Source organism: Meles meles, chromosome 2 (assembly GCF_922984935.1).
Source record: "Meles meles chromosome 2, mMelMel3.1 paternal haplotype, whole genome shotgun sequence".
NCBI classification, from domain to species: domain Eukaryota; kingdom Metazoa; phylum Chordata; class Mammalia; order Carnivora; family Mustelidae; genus Meles; species Meles meles.
In genome coordinates, this window is record NC_060067.1 from 18,647,696 (window position 1) to 18,675,022 (window position 27,327).

Here is a 27,327-nt window from a genome sequence, read left to right on the forward strand (position 1 = left end):
TCTTATTCTCATAACATTCTGGATATCAATATATATAATCCATTCTTTGATGGATTAAATCGTCCAACAAATCTTGAAGAGCACCCACTATATATTAGCACCCCACAGGGACCTGTAAGCAAAAATGGCTGAAACAATATCAACAAGATTATTTCTATGTGAATCAAAATCTCATTTAGTTCTGGAGCAAAAGCTTTTTATAAACTGGAAATTCTTTGCATTTGTATGTTCTTTACCATGTGAGATAGAACTATATTATTAAAAACTGTTTTTGCACAATTTGCAAACATAAATTATTATGTGACTAGCAATACTGCATAAATACAGATTCATTTTCCATTACTTTCATGCTGGAAAACTACAGAAAACGCTGGCAAACTTCCACTTAATGTAATGCAAAGTATATGATGACAGTTCCGAAAATGTTTTTAGACAAAAATGAGAACAAATTTTAAGCTTTTTAAAACTGGGCCCAGAAGCGCAGGCCCATTAAAGCATGTCAAGGAGAAACTTCACTTAAAATTAACAATGAACATTTGGAAAACAAGTTTAAAAAATCATATTAATATTAATTGATTTATATGGCTATTGTTGAAAACAACCTGTTTCACAGACTGTACCATTCCCAGGACAATTTCCTTTGAAAAAGAATATTAACCAATGTCCTATAGCTGAGCCAACCCAACAAAGGCAGGGCAATTAGCAGTTTGAAAATGGGTGTTGGGAAAAGTAAGGGACTGAAGTTAAATGATTTCTGAAACTACTTTTAGGAGACACTGTTTTCCTTGTTATTCTTCTTAAAGTTCACCATTTCAAAAGTTAAAATGGATGCTTGTTAAGAAGAGAAAATATGTCTGATTTCATGGTTGAAGAACAGACACAACTTTTTAGAGCACAAATCTACGGTAATCTTATCGTGAGAACTGCAGATTAGATTTGCATCTAGAGAGTGCCTGGCGTATGGGGAGACTGAGATCACTTCCAGCAAATGAACGAATCTAGAGGCACAGCCTCCGTAAACACTTGCCGTGACCAATGCCATAGGAGGGAACGTGAATCTGGAGTTGGGATGCCCTTCAATAGCTGTGGGGTATTTGAGTCAGACGAGCTATGGTGTCTTAGGTTCCTCATCTAGAAACTGTGGATGAGAACAACTTTTGCTGGGTTGGTATGTGGCTATCTGGTTAAATTTGTTATCCCTTCCGCAAATATCATCTCATTAAAATTTAACATTTTCGGAGATCAGGGTTATTTTTTCCATTTTGTAGTTGAGAAAACCAAGACCAAGCAATGGAGGCAGAACTCAAACCCAAGCCCTACGGACTCCCAGGCTCACATTCAGAGCTGCATGCTACCTGTATGTACGCTTCCCCAAAGGATTTTTACGTGTGCAAGAGAAACAGACTTGCCCCCGAACTTCCAGCTCCCAGATCCTTTAATGGGTCGAAAAGTGATACTCAGTACAAATATGACACAGATACCCCTTTGCATGAGAACTTCAGAAGTGTCAGTTTTCATTGATGAGAACGTTAAAATCAGAGCCAAAGAGCTTGCTTCCAACAGGTGGCACAGCAAATACACTTTAGACCTACAGACTCAGAATTAGCCTTTTTGACCTTAACATATTTAGAGTAAGTTGTTTCTGTACATAAACACATGAGAAGACCCCTAATAAGAATTCACTAAAGGCAATTTCTTTGAAAAATGTCAACCTAATTTACTGAGGAAAAACATCCAGCTGAAACTGTTTGCGAGGAGTAAGATGAACGGCCTCTATTAACGCTAATTGAAATTCTCATATCCACACGTACAATGCAGAAAATTTACTTCTACACTTACTCTCCCTGCCTAGAAACTGCAGTAAGTCCACACCAAAATGCTGGCTTTTAAATCTGAGCACTAATGCATGAAAATCGATCATTTTTCTTATGATTATATTTACAAATTTACAAATTACAGATGGAATCTTACTCTTTACACAACAGACAAGGTCTTCCTTGTTATTTAAAGGAGGAAAATCTGAATCTCCTGGCAAAGTTAGGAATTTGTTTCAAAAGCTGAACTTTCCCATTTCTCAGTGTTTGCCACTTTAATAACATCCTTTCAACAAACACGAATGCTAGTATATTTAGGCAAGATGGTTTAATATTTTAACTCCCATAAATAAACAAATACATAAAATTAAATGAGTGGCATACTTTTCCTTATGTCCACAATGACCGGTCCTATAAATATATTCACATACGTAAGGTTACTAATATCTACTGGAAATATCTTTGTATCAAGTTTCTAAATACTTGGGACCATGGTATGGTCCTGTTCTCTCAGGATAATTTAAAAAACTAAACTCAGAATTTGCATCAATTCATCAAGTCAAGCCCTGGAATGTTAATTAACCTTAACTTATTTATTATTAGAGATAAAAATAATGTATAATATTTTCAATAAATAAAACTTGAAACATGTTACTCTCTCTTCTTCACCGATTAACAACAAAAGATGAGTTGTTACCTGCAGGCAATTAGAAATTATGTCCTATTGCAATTAAAAAATTCGAAGAAGTGTGGGGGGTTGGGAGGGCCTGGTGGTGGGTATTAAGGAGGGCATGTATTGCATGGAGCACTGGGTGTGGTACATAAACAATAAACAATGAATCTTGGAACACTGAAAAAATAAAATTAAATTAAAAAAAAAAGTCAGAAGAGGCTAAGAATCACACATAAACAGAGTTTTCATGGACAAAATATAAATTTTAGTTTAGGAATATCACAGTTATGGAAAAAAAAAGTCTTCCCAGAATACTCCAGGTAGTTGATTCTTGCTTAGGTTTTGAATTGATGGGTGTATCAAATTGAAAAAGCTTACCTGTAGAGTGGTGAGTCAGGTACTACACTTGAGCTAGGAGAGTTTTTGAGGATTTCATAAGGAGAAGTAGCTCTTGCTGCTGTTGCGGACTTAGGCATAATATTAGCATCGCTGGCCATAAAGAATTACTGACACTCTGACTAAGGCATCTTGGAGATTAGAGAAAATGCCAACTAATTTCTCATTCTATCAGAGTAAGAAGTGGAAAGCTATTCCCTCATTCATTCAACAAAAAGTTACTGAGCCTTTATTTTATATATGCCATATATTATACTGGTGTCCATATGGAACTTAGAATCTAGTTGTGTAAGAAGATGCGTGTGTAATGAACGAAGTTAGGAATCAGAACAGAATGGTAGTACACGCAGGGTAAGAACAGGGCAGAAAACAAGTTATATTAACATGTGAGTACTGAAAGACACACAGTGTCATCTCTGAATTGCTATATTACCATCAAAATTCAAACACCTGTATCTTAGTTTTCCATTACACTTTATCATGAAGAAAAGCATTACTGCTAGTTAAAATAATCGAACCTCTAAACTTAGAGAATTCTATTCAGTTATGTAAACAAAAATTTAAAATAATAAAGCAATTCATGACTATCTGTAAATAACATTAAAAGGAAATGGTATGTTCTAGAGAGGAAAAAGACAATTTTAACAAATTGAGGCGGGGGCACCTGAGTGGCTCAGTGGGTTAAGAGCCTGCCTTCAGCTGAGGCCATGATTCCAGGGTGCTGGGAATCAAGCCCCACATCAGGCTGGGAAGTCGGCTTCTCCCTCTGCTCCCCCTACCCCACTTGTGTGCTCTCTCTCTCTCAAATAAATAAATACAATATTTTTAAAAACAGAATTGGAATTAAAGATGATCTCTGGTTTACTTAAAGCACTGTTTTGCACTGTTTTTTCTTATAAAATTGAGGTCTATTTTTTTATTGTTGTTTATTGGTTATAAATATTTTTCTGTATGTATCAATTAGGTATACTCATATATACACTCAAACCGACAAGGTTCCCAATAGGGGTGATCGTATGTGACACTCTCTGCAAAGTGAACATATTGTCCCAGGGATCCTAAAGTATTATATCAAGGCAGCCCTTGACATTTTTCCAAGTGCAGAGCACTTCTGAGGGCATGTCACAATTAATTAGACAGGATGGCATTCTATTTTAGTAAAGGTTTTGTGTACTTCACTACACAAAGAACTAACCAGCTGATAATAAAAATGCCCTTCAAAGAAGGGCTTAAGATTGGAGACTAGCTGCACAAGGGAGAAAAAGTTTCTTACAGTTTTTTGTTCTTAGAGCTTAAAGTGCTTAATGACAACATTTTGTAGACGAAAAGATAATGAACAGTTTTCAGCTACACAGGCCAAAAGGAAGACAATGAAGGAAGTCTAATCATATAATAAAAGAACTTATCAAAAACAAACTGCAAACTTCTCCCCCTCCAGTATCATCAAAAAGCCAAACTTACCTGATCTACCATCCAGAGGTCCAAAATCCAAGGAGTATTTCACGACGTGATAGTTATTCCATACGTAAAGAAGGTTGTCCCTGGGGTTGTAATCCACAGCTGCTATGTACTGGTATGAATTGGGAAAGGGGACATCCACCAAACTATCCTTACTTTGGTCCGTGTTGTAAATGTAGTCAATCTTATTCCCTGTGGCCTCATTGTCATCATCCTCGTAGACAGATTTGACCACATACAGAATACCGCAAATCATAAACGCGTTGGAAGCGGATCTTTTATCGTACGCGGTATCCCATGTCCCTTCAATCCGTAGGGTATAAGGGTTCAATTGGCTAATGACAATTTTACCATTATTTTGTTCTGTTGCATAGATCACCCAGAGTCCATTTTCATCCACTGCCAGGTCTATGTCAGATTTGCCTCCCCATCGGTAAGGGGAGGTATCATGGTAATTGGCGTTTGCTATGATTGCCTCTCCACTCTTTATCCTAGTCCGCAAATCAAACTTTACTATGTTCCTGGTGCGCTCTTTGTTGAAAAACAGAGCTCCGTCATACACTACAAACCCTGTGCCATCCACCCTGTGAGGGAGCTTGTAGGTTGTAGTAGGTCTTCCGGCGATGAAGTCGTCCTTGGAGGAGTACTCAGTGAGGGTGTCGGTTCTGTAGGGCGTCCAGGGCATATAATAAATCTTGTCAGACGCCTGCAGAGGGTCTTTGCACCATGCCCCAGATTGGTGGTCTGATTCAAACAAGTGTTCACTCTGGTACACTCCTTTCAGTAGTCCAGGACAAAGAAAAACTGTTGGAAGGGAAAGAGTTAAAGTAATAAACATATTAATTTTAATATTTTGTTAGAGATTTTTCTTTTTCATCAAATGGAATGTAACTCTAACAAGATATACCCACCACCACTTAATTCTTTCGTTGCGTTCTTCTGAGTACACCTATTAATTCTGACTTTTGCTCAAAATCATTTTGATTTCATTTGCTGGAAAATGTGGCCTCTCTAGGAGTACTTGTGTTTTCCTTTGATTTTTACCTTTGTAAACATGTGATATTATATTTTTGGATATATATATATATATATATACAGGTGTGATATATATCTATGTATTCTATAGACATAAAATAAATACAAATGTTTTTACATAATATTTTATGTATCTTATTTGAAATTAAATATATATATATTGTTTTCACTCTGATGTTAGCCCCTCAATAACTTATCATTAAGAAATAAATAGAAATCCAATACTAATTAAGTATAATAATAAAGGAAAAGAAAAGCCCTATAATACGGGCCACTGAATCTTCTAGCAAAAAAATAAAACAAAACCAAAAACCTCTTAAAGCTACTATAGCACACACAGAGCATGCAACCCACACAATTAAAAATGGGTGATGGATGGATACTGGGAGGAAAAAGAGAAAGGAAGAAAAGAAAGGAAAGAAGGAATAAGGAAAGAAGAAAGGTGAAAGGTTACAGAGAAAAGAACCCAAGATCTAGATTTTAATCAGTTAAAAATGTCCTGTTAAATACAGTAGTATTGGAACTTAAAAACATGTACCTTTTACTGTTACATGAGAAGAACATTAAAAAACAAGATTACTTGCTACAATATTTTGCTGCTCATACTTCAGATTGAAAATGGGCAGGAATTATCTGATTCACTTCATTTTTAGTATGATTCAGTAGCGTACTGTGTGACTAGTGGTAAGCAACCCTGGCCAGCTTGTAATGCAGGGGCTATAAAGCAATGTTTCCCAAAGAGTGGTCCTTGAAGCACCTGTTTCAAGTGGTATAACTAGACTTACACAGAAAGAAAACAGGGATCGTCAGCCGTGTTTAAGAAATAGTATATTAAATAGAATTGTGGCAGAGATTCTAATAGCTTTGGTTGTATCAGTGAATTTCCTAGGCAGGAGTGAGGAAGATGAACAAATTTCACAATCTAATTTAATCATGGACCCTTTTCTACAGAGCCTGTTTAAAGTGTAGTGTTCCGTTGAACCTGCTATGGGAAACACCGCTCTAGTATTTTTGCAAAGCAAATACACTGAAAAATAATCATGCAGTCCAATGTTATATTTGAAATGATTAGAAGGGTACTGGGTGAAGAAATTAAGAAATCATAAGGAATTCGGATGTTGAACCATATTTTAATGATTAAAGTATTATTCTCTTAATATTAGTCATTAGTTCTTTAACAGCAACTATAAGCCTCGATCCAATGGAAAATGAGCTAAGATAAAACTCAGCTAGGATGTGCAGGTTATTAAAAAGGAGAGTGCATTATTAAAATGTCTGAAGTTTTACTTTTGTAGAAATGAAAAGTTCAAGGGCCAGGCTGACCACCAAAATCTTCCATAGCAAGGAGAGAGGGCTTTCATCAATTTGTACTCAATAATAAAATTGATGACTAGAAGAATTTCTAATATGATGGCTATAATTATAAAGAATGGAGAGGCATTGTTGTCAAAATTGTATATAAACATTAAGTTGGTTAATAATGAGCCCATGATTACTAAAGTAATTTATTAGAAGGTATTTCAGAAAACTGTCTCCTCTTTTCCCCCAACAGTTAAAAATTAATGGAATGGGGAGACCACACCAGAGCTATGGAAAATTATCTAGTATGGAAATAAAAACAAATTTAAAGCAGTCATATCCACCACCATTTACTGGATTTTCTAACTACTTATTTAAAAGTAAAGAGGAAGAAAATGCACAGTTGAAAATTTTACATGATTAAACTGTTTTAGGATAAAAGGATCAAACCAGCACTGGTCATCACAACAGATTAAAGTGAAGTTGAGCAGCAGAAGTAGTAAATAAATTTTCATAAAATAGATAAGAATTAATACAAAATTATTTTAACTACATGTTAAACTGTTAAATAACTTAGCCTATAAATAGCATATAATTTATGAAAGGTATTTAATTACCTTTTTGTTCCACTTCTATTGGAGAGAGAGAAGTACAGAGAGAAAGGAGAAAAGAGAATAGATTAATGGTACGGTATTGGCCAAGCACTTTTTATTCACCTCTTCCAAACTGAAAGTAAATAATTTATTTCACTCATACTTGCTTTTCGAACATAGGTTTTATTCTTAAACATTACCCTAGTAAAATATTTTTTTAAAAAAGCAATCATATTATAAACTTAAAAACACAGTACAGACTTAGCAAACATAAGGTAAAAGTTATTCAAGCTAAGATTGAAAAAAACATACAATTTCAAACTATAGGTATAGGACATACAATACTCAATAAGAACACCAATATTTCCCTTCTAAAGTTAGGAAGGTAATTATACACATATAGCTTTCAAATAGTTTGACTAGTCTCATTTACAAAATATTATAGTTTATAACACTATTTAACATAATAGTCTTGATTTTTACCCATCTCAAGGATTCAGAAGAAATTACTCTGAACTCGTTTCCTAAGGCCTAAGATTTCCCATGTCAGCCTTAATGAGAAGTAAACCTCATGAGGCTACACTTTAATAGGGAATGTGCTCATCCTGAGTAAATGGATTCAGAATCTTTATAGAAGAAACTTCTCTCCCTCCCACTTTCCGATATTTGATATTGTGGAAAAATATCTTTCTGAAAAATCCATTATCAGAAAGGTTGACATAAATAATGAGTCACCTATTCTGGCCTTTTCTGAAATTTTTAACAGAGTCAACATACCTTTGTAAGAATAAATTGAAATCCTCAGCCATGTTATGGCTATGCATGTCTCAAATTAGATTCCATTTTTATTTTTAAGATATGGATCAATACAAGTCAGGAAAAATTCTGGGAAATTGTAACATATCCATGTATCTCACCAAGCAGCATCTTGTTTCTCTTACAAGCATTTGTCTCATCAGAGACAATTTGCCTAAATCATAAAAAAGAACAGGGACCAACAAAAAACAAGGGGAAGAGCTGGAGGAAAATGGGTTCGTAACACAAACTTAAAAATTACAGATTGCAGTTGATATAAATCTAAAAAAAATTTCAATGGAGTAGATGAACTGAAATATTACTGCACAATAAATAAAACTCTAGGGAAGTTTCAAAATAAGGGAGAAATACTGTTGGTAATTATATTTGGGTGAGATTTTTTTTGTGCTTTGATCTAAGCTCTTGTGTCTTCTGTTGTCAAAATCACACTCATTTCTCTCCACCGACTTCTTGAAAGTCCACTATTACATGTGTTCAAAGATCAAACTAGCCTACATCAGACTTCATGCTTGGGGCACCTGGGGGGCTCAGTAGTTGAGCCACGACTCTTGATTTCAGCTAGGGTCATGATCCCAGCGTCCCAAGACTGAGGCCCATGTCCTCGGGCTCCATGCTCCATGGGAAGTCTGCTTGAGACTCTCTCGCTCTCCCCCTGCCCCTCCCTCTCACTCAATCTCTCTCTCTAAAATAAATAAATCTCAAAAAAAAAAAAAAAAAAAGAAGTTATGCTCAAGAAGTTGCAAATGGGTTATTTTTTAAAAGATGTCTCATCTCATTAATATACAAATCTTATTTTAATAGTATTTCTAGGATTCTTAACAACTCTATTTATACTGTTGTAATGGATCATCTTTTTCAGTCTTTATCGAGCAACTGCAGTATTCACTGGATTATATGCCTCATTGCAGGTCAGTTAAATGCTTTACTCAGGAGATGCACTTCATTTTGTGACTAGAATATCAAGATCTGAATACTCACAGTCTGAGTTCAGACTGACAACTAAAAGAAGCAGAAGAAACCACCTGAAGAAATTATTTAATTGGGGTACCTGGGTGGTTCGGTGGGTTAAAGCCTCTGCCTTCGGCTCAAGTCATGATCCCAGGGTCCTGGGATCAAGCCCCGCATCTGGCTCTCTGCTCAGCAGGGAGCCTGCCTCCCCGCAGCCACGCCTGCCTCTCTGCCTACTTGTGATCTGTCTGTCAAATAAATAAATAAAATCTTAAAATATATATATATATTTAATCAATGGTCTCGAAAGTTTGGACTCCAGACACATTACAGTGAAAGTGGAGATTGAGAGTGGGAAGTCACAGGGAAGGGAAGGGAAGCTGAGATTTTTCAGCAACTAGACTATAAAAATATAGATAGAACTAATTTTGTTCCTTGAAATACTTCTAAATATATATCCTTTTGAGAATTGTACACAGAGGATTTGTAGTCTTTTTTTTTTTTTTAAGATTATTTATTTGTTTGACAGAGAGAGAGAGAAAGCACAAGCAGGAGTAGTGGCAGGAAGAGGGAGAGGGAGAGGAAGAAGCAGGCTTTCTGCTGACTGGGTACCCTGAACCGGGACTCGATCTCAGGGCCCTGAGATCATGACCTGAGCCGAAGGCAGATGCTTAACTGAACTACCCAGGTGCCCCTTGTATTCTGAAGCATAAAGTACATACACACACCACTTAAGTTTTGTTTCACATAATACTCATTGTCTTATTTATTTTTTTTTAAGATTTTATTTATTTATTTGATAGAGAGAAATCACAGGTAGGCAGAAAGGCTGGCAGAGAGAGAGAGAGAAGTAGGCTCCCCACTGAGCAGAGAGCCCGATGCGGGGCTCGATCCCAGGACCCTGAGATCATGACCTGAGCCGAAGGCAGAGACTTAACCTACTGAACCACCCAGGAGCCCCTCATTGTCTTCTTCTAAAGCACAGTTATCCTAACTTCTTGGGGACTCGTATTTCTTCAACAAACACTTAATGAGGAAGACAGGATTGTGATACAAAGCATTGATAATGATATTTATTATTCTGTAGATACCGTCTTACTTTTTAATCGATATTGTTTTTTCAAAGAACTTTTCCATCCATTTTCTCAATCGTCATTAGGTAAGATTTTACTTTTAATTCTCTGGTCTTCGTTTAATTTGAGATAAACTGGCATCAGTCACAGCATAAGTAAAGCTTGCTTCTCTTACTTGTGGGTTATTCAAAATGAAGATTTATTAGGCAGTTTCACAATGGAGAAAATTATTATGTTCTTGCCTATGTCATGACTGGCTGTAGCTCATTTATCATTTATTTGCTATTTTCAAGACTCAAGTAAAACAATCCTATAATTTAAGTGGAAACAAGCACACACAAATCATATTCCCGTAACAAAAACTGGAAAGGCAAACATAATTTGTCACTGAAAAGCTTAGTAATATTTAGGATTAGCCAGTCACTGTCATCATCTAATTCTGATTCTAGAAGCTTCTTTCTCCTGGGGGGGGGGGGGAATACTCACACAAACAAATTGTATGGATACAAGTTAACACCATTGCCACTAAATGCTTCATAAACTCATAGTGCCCGGCACATAATACTCAGTGAACAGCTACTGAATTAATACATTATCCAAATCGAGGTGATTAATATTTTAAGCATGTAGCAAAAACAAAAGATGGTAAGAGAATCTGGATTTGCTGTACACAGTCATACATACATGATATTATCTGTATAATGTCTTCATCTATTTTAATGGATGTGGTGGAAAGTACAATTTATGAGCAGTATGTATCTCCCTATTAAGTGTAAAACTGGAGGGAAAAAAAGGAAAATAAGAGAAACTGTATGGATAGTCTTGAGGATTATATTGGCAAGAAAAAAGTGTTGCTATAAAACAGTCTGCCATGATCTAAAAACACAGACCAAAAAACTCCCTTTTCTCCTCTCTGTAATGAGATCATAAATAAATGAATTGTACGATGCCATGTGTGTGCTCAGCCTCCTTCAGTACCTCCTGTCTTTTGATCTGGTCCAACATCCTGAATTCTGGCATTAGAGCTGTCATTGTTCATTTCCAATTCTCTCTGGAACTAGTTACTCTCTTTTTCGCTCTTCACTTTTAATCCCCGAACTATTTTTATGGTCCATTCAGCCTCTGCAAATACGTTTATATATTTCCTTAAAGTGATTTCATTGTTGTCCTTTGTCAAACTTAATGTCATAAGCTATATCCTGTGGTTAGAGTAAATGACAAATTCAAAGTAAGGGTAATTTTATTCTGTATATAAGGCAGAAACAGGAAAAAAAAAAGACTAGTAAAATTTCCCTTCATTTCCCAACAGTTCATAAAAGAGATATAATATATAGCCAATAGCCATATTATTGTTTAGAAAAATAAGATGTTATTAGTTCTACCCATATCTGTACTATATGCAGCACTTTAGAATTGCATATTTTAATTAGAAAAGGTATGGATGAGAGAGCATATGCATGCATTGCCAGGCTCTTCCAAATTACGTTGCAAATTACAGAGAAATAAAATTGTTGTGTGCTAAAAACTGTTAGAACTAAATTGTCATAACTAAGAACTATAAAATTGTGTCGAATTCTAATGTAGCTTAAATTTTCTTTTCTCTTAAATTGTAAGTCATACCACACATTTTCCATGTTATATAATCCAATGATGCCTCTGTATTTCTGAAATATAAATAAAAGACACAGGGAACGTAAGATGCTTATAGAACATGAAATAATGTAAAAATAGCTATTTTTATCATTGAAATTTGGTAGTATTTTAAAGAGTATTATTTTCTTGGTTACATCTGGCTTGGACTATTAAAATACATTTGGACCACACTTGTCACTAGCCAGCCGGGCAGTGAAGGAGACAACAAAAAGGCGAACTAATTAAGTAATAAAAAAATCAGTCTTGGATGAAAATTTGCTGGTGTATCATCCATAAAAAAGGCATCTATAAGTGGATCATCAAAACTTTACAATAAGGGGCACCTGGGTGGCTCAGTGGGTTAAGCCGCTGCCTTCGGCTCGGGTCATGATCTCAGGGTCCTGGGATCGAGCCCCACATCAGGCTCTCTGTTCAGCGGGGAGTCTGCTTCACCCCTCTCTGTCTCTTCCTGCCTCTCTGCCTACTTGTGATCTCTCTCTTTGTCAAATAAATAAATAAAATCTTTAAAAAACAAAACAAAACAAAAAAAACTTTACAATAATACTGTCACTTGTGTAGCACTTGGTAACTTAACAAAATGTTCTCACTTGAATCACTCGATTTAATTCTTCAAACACTGTGATGTGGTATTTATTATTCCTGTATCAGAGATGAGTCAACCAACACCCAAGGTTAAGGGATTTGACCAAGCACAATACTGGTAGATGGCAGAGTCTGTCATTTATCTAACATACACCCGCTCTTACAACGTACACCCGCTCTTACAACATGCAAACTCCGTGAAACTGTTGCCTTCTTGCTCTCCATTTCCCTTCTGTCAACAAATCCAGTGCACTTTAGAGAGACAAAGAACACAAATGGAATCTTCCTGAGGGCAGCCACTCTGTTACAAGAATGAACATTCACTAAGCATGCACTAAGTAGGTACGGTGTGCTACAAAGTGCACTGAAGCTTTGCATACAATCTAACTTAATCATCTCACTGCAACCTTATGAAGTAGATATTCTCCTTGTCTTTTCAAGTGAGGAAATAGGTACAAAGAAGCATTGCTCTTTTGGTTAGTGAGTGGTAGAGTTGGAATTCAAAAACAAGTTTTGATCTTATTCATTATTGCATCTCTAATGCTCAGCACATAGAAAAAGCTCAATTAATATTTCTTATGCCTCCATGCAATGATGAACTGCACTATAGTATTTTCAGAGAATGAGCCTGGATGCCATATTCTTCAGTGCTATTAACCCTGAGACTAGAGATACAGAGCATCTCTCCAGAGAAGATAAAATACTAAAAAAAACAATGGTTCCTCATTTCTTGGCCAAGGAAACAAGGTATTTCTTATCACCAGAAACAAACCTGCGCTGCATTCCTCATATCCTGTTAATTCTCATTATTCTGATACAGAGAACATTCTCTTTTTCTACTTCACATACACCAAGAAAATACAGAAGCACTTGAGTAAATAGAAATGAAAAGATCTGTGAAGTTCATTAATTTTTTTGGTATACTGCATATCAAAAATTCTGACAGACATCTGTCTCTTTCTGTAAATAAGTTGCTAATCCTTTATTTAATGAAAGACAGGGGTAATCTCTGCAGCTCAGCTTCTGTATTATGTTTTTCAAATAATACCTGTGCATCAGTGAATAAAAGTGCTGCTCAAGCACCTTGTGTTACAATGGCTTTATATATTGTGCTTCCAAAATTATTGCCTTCTAATGAATTTCATTCTGGAGTGTGTAGATTGAAAATGTCAATAATTCAGAAGATGCTTTCACTGGCCACATTCTAATTTAAACATTTAAATACAGTGTCTATAGGTGATGCAGAAACTGAGGCTACCTTTCCATCCTTCTGATGGATCCGTAAAATCTTTAGGTTAGTTTAACCTTTAAAAGAAAATGGTATTATTAGTAGACTCTGGGGATATATGAAGTCATGATCCCAGGGTCCTGGGATGAAACCCAAAGTTAGGTTCCTTGCTCAGTGGGGAGCCTGCTTCTCCCTCTGCCTGCTGCTCTCCCTGTTTGTGCTCTCTCTCTCTTTCTCTCTGATAAATAAAAACTTAAAAAAAAGAGTTTTGAACAACAACAAAAAAACAAAACAAAAGGAGAGTTCCTTCAGAGTGTATAAGACTGTGCTATATACATAAAAATATACATATAGTATATTAGGCCCATGGAATGTATTTGTTACTTACAAGGCTCTTAGAGCTGTGAAAACAGTGAAAACAGAGAATAGTAACCATAATAACTAACAATTCTGGAACATGTACTCTGTGAATGGTTATGTGGATAATTTTATTTAATCCTCAAAGAAACTATGAATTTGGTGGTAGTATCATGAGCATGGGACAGAGGAGGAACTGAGTTCTGCCTTTGGGAAACTTACAGTCTAATAATTAGCAATTTTCAGTATAATTATTTACCAATAACAAGCTATTTTTAAATGCTTTCAGAGGAACCTATGTAAAGAGATTAAAAATAGACAAGAATAGAAGGGAATAGCAGAGAGAGGAAATCATTAAGAGAAGTCAAAGTTAAAAACACCAGCTACAGCACTTTGACTAAAATCAAATTCTTATGGAAAATGTAACCCATTTGTTCCTGAGAAATTAATTTTTGACTGATCCCAATTACCAGATTCTACACATCCACTGCTTATGCAATAAATAGGATAACTCAAAGTTAATCTAATCTAATCCTAGATTCAGTAAATATTTAATAATTACAGCAGTTTGGGACTGAATTTTATTTTAGATGTCATTTAGTCTCAGCCAATATTTTACAAATAAAAAAAAAGTGAAGGCAAAGCATTAGATATTAGTCCCAAATCACAATTTGCTTTTTAATTCTTAATAGTACTAAAACAAATTATGGAAAATATACTATTTTTGATTCATTTAACAAATTTATATATTGTGAGTACAGGAATGAATGTTCTCATTTTCTGATGAGAAACATCAAAAGCTACAAGAAATCAAGTCACTTTTTTTTTTTAAATTTTTACTTGATAGACAGAGATGACGAGTAGGCAGAGAGGCAAGCAGAGAGAGAGAGGGAAGCAGGCTCCTCGTCAAGCATGGAGCCCGATGTGGGTCCTGGGATCATGACCCAAGCGGAAGGCAGAGGCTTTAATCCACTGAGCCACCCAGGCGCCTCCAATTTTTTTTTTTTTTGACCAAACATTGTTCCTTCAGTCTTATAAGAGCTCTTACTTCTGAATTAATTAAACATGGAATTGGAAGTTTCTATCATCATATGGTGCAAGAGAATGAGATGACAAAACGCACAGAGTCATTCAATAAGGGGGAAAAAACCCAGTGCACACGAAAAACATCCTGAGTAAATAGAAATGAAAATATCTGTGAAGTGAGGGGTAATTTAAGAATATGGAGCTACCACATACTTCGGTACTTTGTAGAGGTACTCCAAATACCCCATCCAATTTGAGACTGGATTCACTAGCCAAAAAGCAGAAAAGATTTTGTATTACATAATATCATGGTTAATAAAAAAACAAGATAAATAATGCAAATAGGATTCCTAGAACTAAAAACAAAACAAAAAAACTTAATCTCGTAATTCATCAGCAAAAACGTACACACCCGTATGTCCTATACACGTTAACTGAACCTCTTGAAAGTAGATTTAAGATTCTTACCCATTTGTTTTATTGGTGTTTGATAAAATCAAGATGCTAATATTGATTCACCTGAATAAATTCCAAGTTTCCAGAATCGTTACTATAAATTTCCGTAAGTGTGTTTCTTATAATATTTTTCCAATTTTATGTCTTATTAATCCTATGGGCTAATCACGTTCTTCATAATGGTTTATTTATTTTTACTTCATATAGTCCACACTTATATTTAGTTTTCAACTTTTCTCACTCCGCTGCCCCTGTTAAGAATGTCTCATATCTCCTACTATTTTTAGTTAAGCCAAACTATCTCTCAGTTCTAAATTTTTCCATCATAAATCCCGCTTTACTTACCAGTCCCATATTGAATAAACATATAATTTCAACTTATTTGTGTGTGTGTGGGGGGGGGGGTTTCAGTAATGTTCTAGGGTGGGGACTGGCAAATTTTTCTAAAAAGGGCCAAAAAGTAAGTAAGTTAAGATTTGTGAGCCACATACAAGCTGCATTGCATAGCTGTTGTCCTCACACTCTTCTTCTTCTTTTTTTAACATCCCTGAAAACATGTAAAAGATACTCTTAACTCATGGGCTAGTAGAGAAACAACCCACTGGATGTCTATCCCATGGCCATTGTTTGCCAATTACCTATTCTAGTTTACCCCACTTATACTGTCTCACTATTCTGCTCGGCACTTGATATTTTTACCTTCTCTTTATCTTTCTTCTGAAGGTTTTTGATATATATGAAGGTTTTTGAAGGCAGAGAACCCAAGATCATTCGCCCAGGCATTACTGGGTTCTATCTCATTTTCTTGTTTTAACTGCTGGTCAGTAAATGTTGGTACTGACATGTTTTCAAAATCACAGGCAAATGTCTCCAAATATAAACTTGGTGTGGTTTGCTCAATGATATGAACAGAGGAGAAGAGGACAAACCTTACAGACAGTAAAGAATGTAGCTCATTTCTGCTAAGCAGGAACACAAAATCTTCCTGAGGGACTACATCTTATCTCTCGATAGTGGAGTCCATTATCTTTCTCACTATCTACTCCTGGAATGGCACATTGCAAAATATTTATTTTACAATCAATTGCTAATGAAGGTTCTGTCATCTCCGTGAAATTTCTCCTGAACACTGAAACAGGCTATTTTTAGTCTAGTTTACTTAACTTTGATAGTAGGTCAGGGTTTTTTTTGGCCAAATACTTAATCTATTTCATCTTATTTAATCCTCAGAACAACCCTTTTGAGATTATTGTCACCATTCTAACAGATGGGGAGAATGAATATAGAGGTCATTAGCACTGAGTAGAGCTGGTATTTGAACTTCTGAGCCTACAGTCTTATTAGCCCCTTGCTTTGCTCTCTGGCAAACAAGAAAAGTGATTATGACAAAAATAATGAGGATGACTAATAATAATTGAGTACTTGCTCATGACCAGTTTATGGTTTTAATAATTTATAGGTATTATCCACTTACCAATTATATTACCACTATAAAGTAGGTAGCATTATTAATTCAATATTAGAAAGAAAGAAGCTATGATACAGACAGGTTCGATAAACAGTAAGTGACAAACCAGGCTCCAATGACAGCACCAAGTGCTACCCCAATGTTTACAGCAGCCATGCCCACAACAGTCAAACTATGGAACGAGTCCGGACATCCATCGGCAGATGAATGGATAAAGGAGATGTGGTATGGACATACAGTAGAACATACAAAGTGAGGCAAACGTGATAACAACTACACTACGGAAACTGAACGTACAATGGTATACAATGGAACAGTACTCAGCCAACAAAAAATGAAATCTCACCATTGGCTACAACATGGATGGAAGTAGAGGGTATTATGCTACGCAAAATAAGTCACTCAGGGAAAGATAATTATCATATGATCTCTCTGATATGTGGAATTTAAGAAACAAAATAGAGGATCATAGGGGAAAGGAGGGAAAAATAAAAGAAAACGAAACCAGAGAGGGAGATAAACCATAAAAGACTCTTTAAAAAAAAAAAGTTATTTATTTATTTGACAGAGAGAGATCACAAGTAGGCAGAGAGGCAGGCAGGAGGCTCCCCGCTGAGCAGAGAGCCAGACACCGGTCTTGATCCCACGACCTTGGGATCATGAGCCGAAGGCAGAGGCTTAACCCACTGAGCCACCCAGGCGCCCCCATAAGAGACTCTTTATCAAAGGAAATAAACTGAGGGTTGCTGGAGGGGAAGGGGTGGTAGGGATGGAGTAACGGGATGATGGAATGAGCACTGGGTGTTATATAACACTGATGAATCACTGACCTCTACCTCTGAAACCAATAATATATTATATGTTAATTTAATTTAAATAAAAATAAACAACAAAAGAACCCAAGTGCCGAACCACTATCTTTCAAGTGCAAGTTACTTGTACTATTATCTCTGAGGACTTTCATTGACTGAGGGAGGAGGCAGTTCTCTGTGAGCTCTTTCTAAATGCCAGCCCCACTTTATCCTGTAAGTTACATTTAACGGGTACAGAAAATGATTTGATGGCCTGCTGTTAGTGACAATATCTGATTTTGATTTCAACAAAGATACAAAAAGTCTTTTAAAATTAGTGTTAATACCAATAATAACTCATATGGAAAAAACTTAATACACTGATTTTTTTGGCTAAAGAACCCCTTTTCAGAACCATCTACTTAAGATGTGTTTTCTGACAGGAGATTTTCTTGGGGACACCCTTCAGGGCAGGGTCAGATTCCAGACACACAAGGCACACGGTGGTCTCCTGTAAGACCAGGAGCCAGCATCTGACTGAAATCTGTAATGTCTGCAGAAGGGAAAGAAATGTAGGGGTAGAAGGATTAAATATGCCCCCAAAGGAAGGTGGTATACAGAAAACTATTTGCCACTTTTTTTTTCCCTAATGAAGGAAGAAAACATGTTTTATGAATTATGGAGTTTAGAGCAAACTTCAGAAGTAGCAGTTATTTTCCTGACAGTTTCCTGTTTTTTCTTTAACTCTCCAGGGTCCATTGCAGTGTGTCTGTGACCATCCTGTATCAAGATCCCCCTGGCCCAGCCAAATACAGTTTCTGCTTACTCCCCACTCCCAGCTGAAAGCGCTTATAACGGGGTCTAGTTCTGCAGCGTTATAATCTTTGACACAGGAACTGCGTGCTCCTAAGAAAGGGAGCAGACGCTCCGCTGTCATCTGTTTTTTTTTTTTTTAATATTTTATTTATTTGACAGAGAGAATTCACAACTAGGCAGAGAGGCAGGCAGAGAGAGAGGAGGAAGCAGGCTCCCCGCGGAGCAGAGAGCTCTATGCGGGGTTCGATCCCAGGACCCTGGGATCATGACCTGAGCCGAAGGCAGAGGCTTTAACCCACTGAGCCACCCAGGCGCCCCTGTCATCTGTTTTCCTGATGGATTTATGCTCTTCCTTGGAGAGACAGTGACAGAAGGAATAAATACTCAAGTGACCGTTGTGCATTAGCTAGGTCAAAGTTGAGAAAAGAAATGAGCAGAGAGCCCTTCAAATGTATGTAATGTGGTGTAACACCCAAAGCGCACACATTAAATCTAAAATTAAATTAAAACAAATAAACAACAAAGTATGCTTTCCCTCCTGTTCTTTATAACACTCAACCAACATCTGTTCAGTAATTCACTGAATGCACTTTTTGTTTATTTTAGTGAAATGTGTGAAATTAGAGGAAAAGCAAGTTTGAGGGAATGAAACAAGTGATTACATTATTCTTGTCTCGACTGCACTGTGGCAACATACCTTACTGCCTATTTAAATCTTTTTTTTTTTTTTAAAGATTTTATTTATGTATTTGACAGAGAGAGATCACAACTAGGCAGAGAGGTAGGCAGAGAGGCAGGCAGAGAGAGAGTGAGAGGAAAGCAGGCTCCCTGTGGAGCAGGGAGCAGAGAGCCCGATGCGGGACTCGATCCCAGGCCCCTGAGATCATGACCTGAGCCGAAGGCAGTGGCTTAAACCACTGAGCCACCCAGGCGCCCCCTTACTGCCTATTTAAACGAACCAGCCCCCAACGGTTTGTTTTCCCTTGAAAGCTTTCTGTAGAGGAACCATAAAAATGAACTTGCGGGGGTTAGAGCACCGAGGAAGGAAATATCATGGCATAATATTATTAGGTGTATTTTTCTTTTTTTTACTTTTTAATGAAATAAACTTCCTTGTAGACAAAGCAAAACAAAACAAAAAGTTGGTATCTACTCAAGTATAAGTTGGTATTCATTAAACTTTTGTTATGTATAGCTGCAACACTAATTATTATTATTTTTTAAGATTTTATTTATTTGACAGAGAGAGATCACCAGTAGGCAGAGAGGCAGGCAGAGAGAGGGGGAAGCAGGCTCCCTGCTGAGCAGAGAGCCCGATACAGGGCTCGATCCCAGGACCGTAAGATCATGACCTGAGCTGAAGGCAGAGGCTTAACCCACTGAGCCACCCAGGTGCCCCAACACCAATTATTATATAAGTATTATTATTACATCTACCACATGAGGTGATTATTTTTAAAAATACAACACTAAACACCAGATAAATTTCAAATGGAAACTCTATCTCCTCAGGAAACCTCATCCCGTGACACACTCTGTTCATCTATTAGAAAGTTAGGCATCTATATTCAAGCGCTCTCTCCATTTTATTCACTGCTGTGTCCCACCATTTGGGATAGTACCTGGAATAGAGAAACTACTCAATAAGTAGTTTAAATTTATTACATCAGGACAAGGGGCCTCTTCCCTTTGATGCTCTTGAATAACTGGTATAAGTTTACTCATATTACCAAAGGCAAAATAAAAGGAAACACAATTAAAAATAAAATGTAGATAAGGGTTGCATAATTGTTGGACTGCAGGAAATATTTTCTAAATATTTGGTTTAATTAATAAATCCATTTGAGTTTTGGCTTAATATCTAATTACTCAAACAAAACAAAACTACTCTGTTCCATCATGTTACATTGTACAATAATGAACACTGAAAACAAAATAGCTTGTAGTTTGGGGCATTTTCAGATATGACCGAATAAACGCATAATTTGAACCAAGAGCAGTTATAGCAACAACAGCCAACAGTTTTTGAATGTTTACTGTGTGGAAATACTATTAACTCGTTGAACTACCCAAACTTCTCCTTAAGGTAAGTATATCATCACCGTTTTACAGATGAAGAAAGTGTGGGGTAGAAAAATCCAGTTCACAAATCTTAAGGTCACAAGTCCAGTAAGAAACAGAACGAGGATTTGAAAAAAGACAATCTGGATGCAAGGTTTATGCTCACTGGATGGTCTCTGCATCATCCCCCAAGAAATTACGGACAATTTTTCTTATCCAGAAAATGAAGTAACACAACAGTCTGATGCCTGATTTCAAATGTCAATAAAGTGTGAAAAATATATTTGATGTATGATATCTTGAATGAAATCTCAACTTGTGAGTTTGGGCTGACTTGCCACTTCTCTACAAACTGTATGAGCTCAGAATCTGGTGTCTACTTTTAACAAGTGACACGCGCAGTTGGGCACCGAGTGGGGAGGAAAGTTTGACATTTCTTAGATTCCTTAGGTTGGTATTTTTAAATTCCAAACAACGGGATCGTAACCTCCAAGTCTTCTCACTCTTTACATGTGTAACAAGGATTCATCAGATCACGGTGAGGCTCTAGGCTCTACTGTGCCTACCAGTTTTAAAGAGGAGAGATGTGTGATAGAAAATTATAAACTCTACACAACGAAAGTAAGGATCAAATGCTTATACTGCCAAAGGAAGAACAGAGTACAAAATTCTGCTGTGTAGCATCCTGTGGGAATGTGTTTTCCTTTTTCTTGAAATCAAACGTAATTTCTTCTGCCCCTGAAGAACTGTTGTCTTCATCTCATGTCTCAGTTAAGTTTATGCATTTGGAGGAGCCAGCCGTCTAATGAATCTTCCCCCTCAGCTTGGTGAACTATGTATTGTCTACTTGAATCCAGGCCCATTAAATTCTTGCAAAGTGTTTGCTGCATTATACATATTATTGGTCCTGTCACTGAACAGGCCCTCTTTCTGTTTTATAGCTAATGTAGCATTTCTCTGTGGCATCAATAGATTAAAACATTTACTACCAGAAAAAGTATGTGGAAATGGAGCAAGCTCATTTTGCTACAAGCTAACTCAATAAATCTGTCTAGTTTACTGATGTTCACGTTCATTTAAAATTGGTACGTATTTATCTTGCAAACTTCAAGAAGGCAGAGAGATAAATTGTTTTTCTGTTTTCGCTTCTGGCAGTAGTGCTACTCGGTTAATGTTAATAAATGGCAGTTTAATAGGACCAGATCTCTATTTCTGATATGTATTTGGGAATATTTAGAAAAGGGCCAATCAAGGGTATATTAAGACTTCAAAAGCTATCTTCTATCGTTTTGACAGCCATATGACTGCTTCACTATAGAAAGAAGCAAGATAGCTTAATTGTTTTAATTTTATGATGTTAGTTTCATGCCTTTCTTAAAGTTACCCCCCAACATAAGTCATTAACAAACTTAGTTTATTTGCATTTGGACAAAAAAAAAAATTAAAGGAAATTTAGTCATCATTTTTAAACGGATAATGGAGGAATAAACAAAGTATTTGGAATAGTCAGTACTTCTCCGGGCAGTATTGTAGAGGGAAAGATTTTTTTATTTTCTTTTTATTTTACTTTAAGGACAAACTCACTCTTGCTTTTTCAGTCTCTTACCTCCCACGGAAAACAGTTACACATACGGCTTCTGTAATCGGTCCTCTACAGTCCTTTTGACCAATTAGTCAAGCATGCAACAGCTAGACTAGGTACATGGGATACGACAATCTGTCCTCTCCCATTTCTATGTGACAATCATTTTATCCCTGGTTATGAAAATACAATCAAAGGAACATACTGATATCTAGTAAGTCAGATCATGTACACAAATGTAAAATAGCTATTGTATATCTTTTACACACGTATGTCAAATCCAAAATATCTCAGTAAATATATGTCAGAATTTTTATTTATGACACATTTTATTTTCCCTCTGAAAAGCTGTGTGTGAATGAATGACTTGCTTTCCTTTTTATATATATATTTTTGCACATGAACATCTATTGTTACACAAGAAAAAGCATCTCTTTTGGATGAAACATGATGATTCTCTTCTATCTGTGCCCTCGTACATACCACTAATTTAATTCGAACTTTCCTAGGGTACCTGGGTGGCTCAGTTGGTTAAGCTTCTGCTTTTAGCTCAGGTAATAATCCCAGGGTCCTGGGATCAAGCCCTGCATGGGGCTGCCTGCTCAGCAGGGACTCTGCTTTGCTCTCTTCCCCTACTCCTCTCTGCCCCGATCATGGATCATGCTCTCTCTCTCTTTCTTTCTCAAATAAATAAATAAAATCTTACAAAAACTATTGACTTTCACAGTCTCCAATACATTCATCTAAAATCGGGTAAAATCCCTCCTCCTCTATGAAGTTTTTCACAACTTCCTATGTGAACCACAGCTTTCAGGAAAGTCTGCTTTTTTTTTTTTTTTTTTTTAAAGGTAAGTCTGCTTTTGAAAGATAAGATTTCGGAAGAAAGGTTTGCTGAAATTGATCACTTTGTGAGATCTGGAGTAAGACATCACTCTAATTAGTAAGCTAACAAGAAACGCAGTAATCAGTAAAATGCCAAAAAGGAGCAGATTCTTATAATATCGGCCAACTGTTTCAAACATGTAAATGTTACTTCACCAACAAGATGACAGTTGCTTTTCAAGAAGGTAGATGATATGTTAAATGTTAAAAGAGGTGGTAAGATGATTACCATTTTGTCAAATCAGATTTACAAAAGGCTGTGTGACATTTTCTTTTCTTTTTTTTTTTGGGTTGTGTGATATTTTCATAATAACACTAATAATTAAAGGATTGGTAAATACTCATTGATTTGTCTACATGTCTTGAGTTATTCAAACATAATAAATTCAAATGTTCCTATATGGTATAGAGTTCTAATTTGGGCTCCCCAGAAAGCAGAAGCCAAGATAAAGGACTTTGATGCAGGTAGTTTATTTGGGAGGTGATCCTAGAAAACAAGTGTTAATAATGGAACAGGGAGAGAGATACAGAAAAGGAAGAAAAGGTACAATATGTGTTATTATTGAAGTTGTCACTGATGGCAAGGAGGACCAAATTGTGCGAAGATCTCTGCGAAACGTAAAGCTAGGGTAATGATGCACAGACCTTTCTTTCCCAGTGGACTCCCCAGTACACAAGCAGATGGCTGGTTGCTAGCCGAGCAGACTACTGGCCTTGGGGAATTATGGGAGAATGCTAAAAGACAAATAGGAGGCATTTGAGATGAGAATTGGGTAGTGAAGGTATGCCTGAGTGCCAGCAAAATAGCTCAGTTTGGGTCTGGCTGAAATCAGAGTTGAGCCAAAGGTATACTATGCATGCCAGAGGCGTCCACTAATAGTGTGTGTGCACGCACGTGCGCATGTGCACAGGCATGCACTGATATGCAAACAAAACAGCACCTACCTTAATCTTGAACTTCTATTTTTTTCATAGTGCCCCGTTTTATATTTATTTAATATTGCTTCAATTTGGGATACCACAAAAATGTTATTTTTTCACAAAAATGTTATTAATCTCATTTTTTAACATAGCAGTTTTTCTTCACTTTTCCTCCCATTAAAAAAAAAAAATACTATTACAATACTACTACCTTATTTTTCTGACATCCTTTCCAGTTACCTGCAGTTCAGAAGGTAAAGTTCAGAAAAGGATTGTAGCTAAAGGTCTAAAATGTACACATCCCACAGAACTACTGTTGCAGGCAGAGAGAGAGGAAAACAGAACTTGTTGTGGCTGATTCTGTCTATTCTTACGTCAGACTTGGGAATGGAGAAAGAGGAAGATAAATCACTTGGGTCATGAGTCTTGAGTTCACAAGCAGCTATGGCTCCACTGACGAGTGGGCTTCAGCAGAAGTTATAATTCTTTCCTACTACTTTATGCTATGATAGCGGTCAGCTAAATTTAGCCCTGGGATAGCCCTTCTTATGTTGGTAAGAGAAAATGTGTTTAAATAGACCTCCATCATAAACCTCCATCATAAGAAATTATTAGAATACTTCCTACATAAAAACCATTGCTCTTTTTCTAGTCTTGCTTCTTGGCCTTTTAAAATACAGAACAGACCAGTTAGTTAACATACAGTGTAACACTAGCAGAATTCTTGAATAAAGAGTATGAAAGAGATAGGAATGTTTGCAATTTTAGCTCATATATTTTCATTTGCTAACTCATGTATGGAAAAAGGAGCCCTTGTAACTTTTAAGATTAAGAGAACATAATTTAAACCTAGAAGTAGATCAAGGTCAATTAATCTACACAGTAAATTAGCAAGCATCCTGAAATATCTATAAGCAATTTAAAGGCAACAGAATGCATGTTTTGGTGAACACTGGGTACACAAAAAATACTTGCTGATTTATTGACTTAATGAACATAATGATGACTTAATACAAACTAATTTTTAGATGGATGAAGAACATACCAAAAAAAAAAAAAACAGTATATTCAGTCCTCATCCTAGAAGCATAATTAACTCCAAAATATTTCCTCATTGGAGGGAATAACCAAAAATAACAATTAACTACTGATATAATTAATATAAAGTGACACTAGGTATATGAATGTAAAAGCAGTCTTCTGAATCAAGTTAGTGATATGATAAAATGCATTCATATTTACATACTTAAATAATAATAAAATCTTATCATTACATGTATACATAATTACTTTTTAATGTGGAGGGTACTTAGAAATAGTTGCAATATCAGTCCTCATAATTTTCCATGTAATCTGGGTGTTAGACAACTCAGATACCCAGGTTTAACTGATAGACAATCTTCAAAGCATATGACAGTCCTTTTTGTCACAAAGGACGATTTTAATTTTAAAACAACACATTTCAAAGCAGAAATATGAACAAACGTGTACACAGAGTGCTATACCAAGAGACAAAAAGAACTAAAAACACAGAAAAGAACGAGACATCATTTGCCTTCATGCAGATGGCAGCTGTCTCTTGAATTTAAATAGGAGACAAGTAAGCTCACATAATGTTATCAGCTACACAACAGTATGGACCATGAAGGAGATGAGAATATGCCTCCTTACATATGGCACCTTGATATAGTAAATATTTTAAGCTGAAGGATTGTGAGAAACAGTAGGTATAAGGACTCTCTAACCTTCCCTTTCTTACCTAAAGCAAGTCGGTCATAAGACCATTTTGCCAAGAGGGGTCCTCCCTGTACCCAGAAGAAAGGAACACCCTTATTTCTTCAGAAAGAGGGATGCTGAGAAGAATCCAAAACAAAAGGCCTAAATTTCCCCCAGTTTATTACCCTTCACTCATACCCTTTTATCCTATCCTTTTTTCCTACAACCTTCTGCTCTTTGTCAAAACTAGCATAAAAGCTCTCAGGTTTAATAGTTCATAGGGTCTTCATTTCCTTATAAAGATTCCTATGCCATATAGAACTTATATTAAGTTCACATCCTCTTTCTCTTTTTAATCTAACTTTTGCTAATGCAGCATGTAGGGCTTCAGACAGGAAAACTATGAGGATAGTAGGAAAAATAATTTCTTCCTCTCCCTAGATAACTACGAGTAAAAACTTGCGAGAATTCAGGTATACTGTAGTGAAATACACACTTTAATGTTTTTAAATTCCATTTACTTAAGTGATTGATTACTATATACTTGGCATTGTGTTAAACATTTTACATAGAGCTTCTCATTTATTCATTTTGCAGTTATCCTCATGTTAGCTAATGAGGGATCTGAGGCTCGTGAACAGAATGGTCTAAAGACACATAGCTCATAATTGACAGGCTTGGAATTCCAACCCAGATTTGTAAGGTTTTAAAACCTCTAACTAAAACGATATACTGCTATTTATGGATGTAACACAGTAAGGAATCAAATGAAAATGTTTAATACAATTTTATTTGCAATGATTCCTCAAACTGTCAAAAATGTTTTTCCCTGATACCGTTCAAAGCCAGTGGTAGTCTGATTGAGTTACTTAAACAGTGGTACCTATTAAAGATTTCATTTATTTATTTGACAGACAGAGATCACAAGCAGGAAGAGAGGCAGGCAGAGAGAGAGAGAGGAGGAAGCAGGCTCCCCGCCAAGTAGAGAGCCCGATGCGGGGCTCGATCCCAGGACCCTGGGATCATGACCTGAGCGAAAGGCAGAGGCTTTAACCCACTGAGCCACCCAGGTGCCCCAACAGTGGTATCTATTAGTTTTACAACTCTATCATTATAGCAAAATATCTGAAGCATATGTTTTGAGGCGGCACTGTTAAGCTCACAAGATGCCTTGTTGCCAAATGGATCCTGACTTTAGTAACACACAAAAAGAACTGAGAGAAGCACCAGCAAATGTTGCATACTCTTCACGCAGAAGGAACTCGACACTGCAAACAAAATATCCGTAACTGGTACAGTGAAATACCATCTCCCAATAAAATGACAACAGACAAGCAATATTTGGTTTCACTACGAATACAGACAATCATGCTGCAATATGTGTTTTAGGAAAAAGCAATCTGTGATCGATGAGGCTGTATTAAGAAAAGTATATGCCTAATTAGGTCATTAAAGTATTGAGATTGGGCTTTACCTAGGAATAATGTCCACCTTTTGGTAACATTTCTAGACAGTTTATAAAACTCTGTTTAATTCATGATATACCACAACTCCTTCATATATTGTGCTGTCGGATTTTGATCAATATGCAGAATTTATCATTAATACAACTGCAAAGCATAATGTCTCCTGCATGGAGTGTTAAATTAAGTGGAACCACATGGTAACATGTGGGGTACAACT

General features: G+C 36.4%; 1 protein-coding gene across 17 annotated transcripts in view; it reads right to left on the reverse strand.

Moving 5' to 3' along the window:
- ADGRL3 (adhesion G protein-coupled receptor L3) overlaps positions 1–27,327 on the reverse strand; it is an 811,968-nt gene that overhangs the window by 278,882 nt on the left and 505,759 nt on the right. For 15 of the 17 annotated variants that reach the window (XM_045993750.1, XM_045993732.1, XM_045993758.1 and 12 more), the window contains 2 exons: positions 7,293–7,307; positions 4,345–5,145 (listed from right to left, as the gene is read on the reverse strand). In XM_045993750.1, the coding sequence (XP_045849706.1) occupies positions 4,345–5,145; positions 7,293–7,307 (816 nt within the window). The remainder of the gene's footprint in view (positions 1–4,344; positions 5,146–7,292; positions 7,308–27,327) is intronic. The other 2 variants (XM_045993716.1, XM_045993698.1) reach the window with 1 other exon arrangement.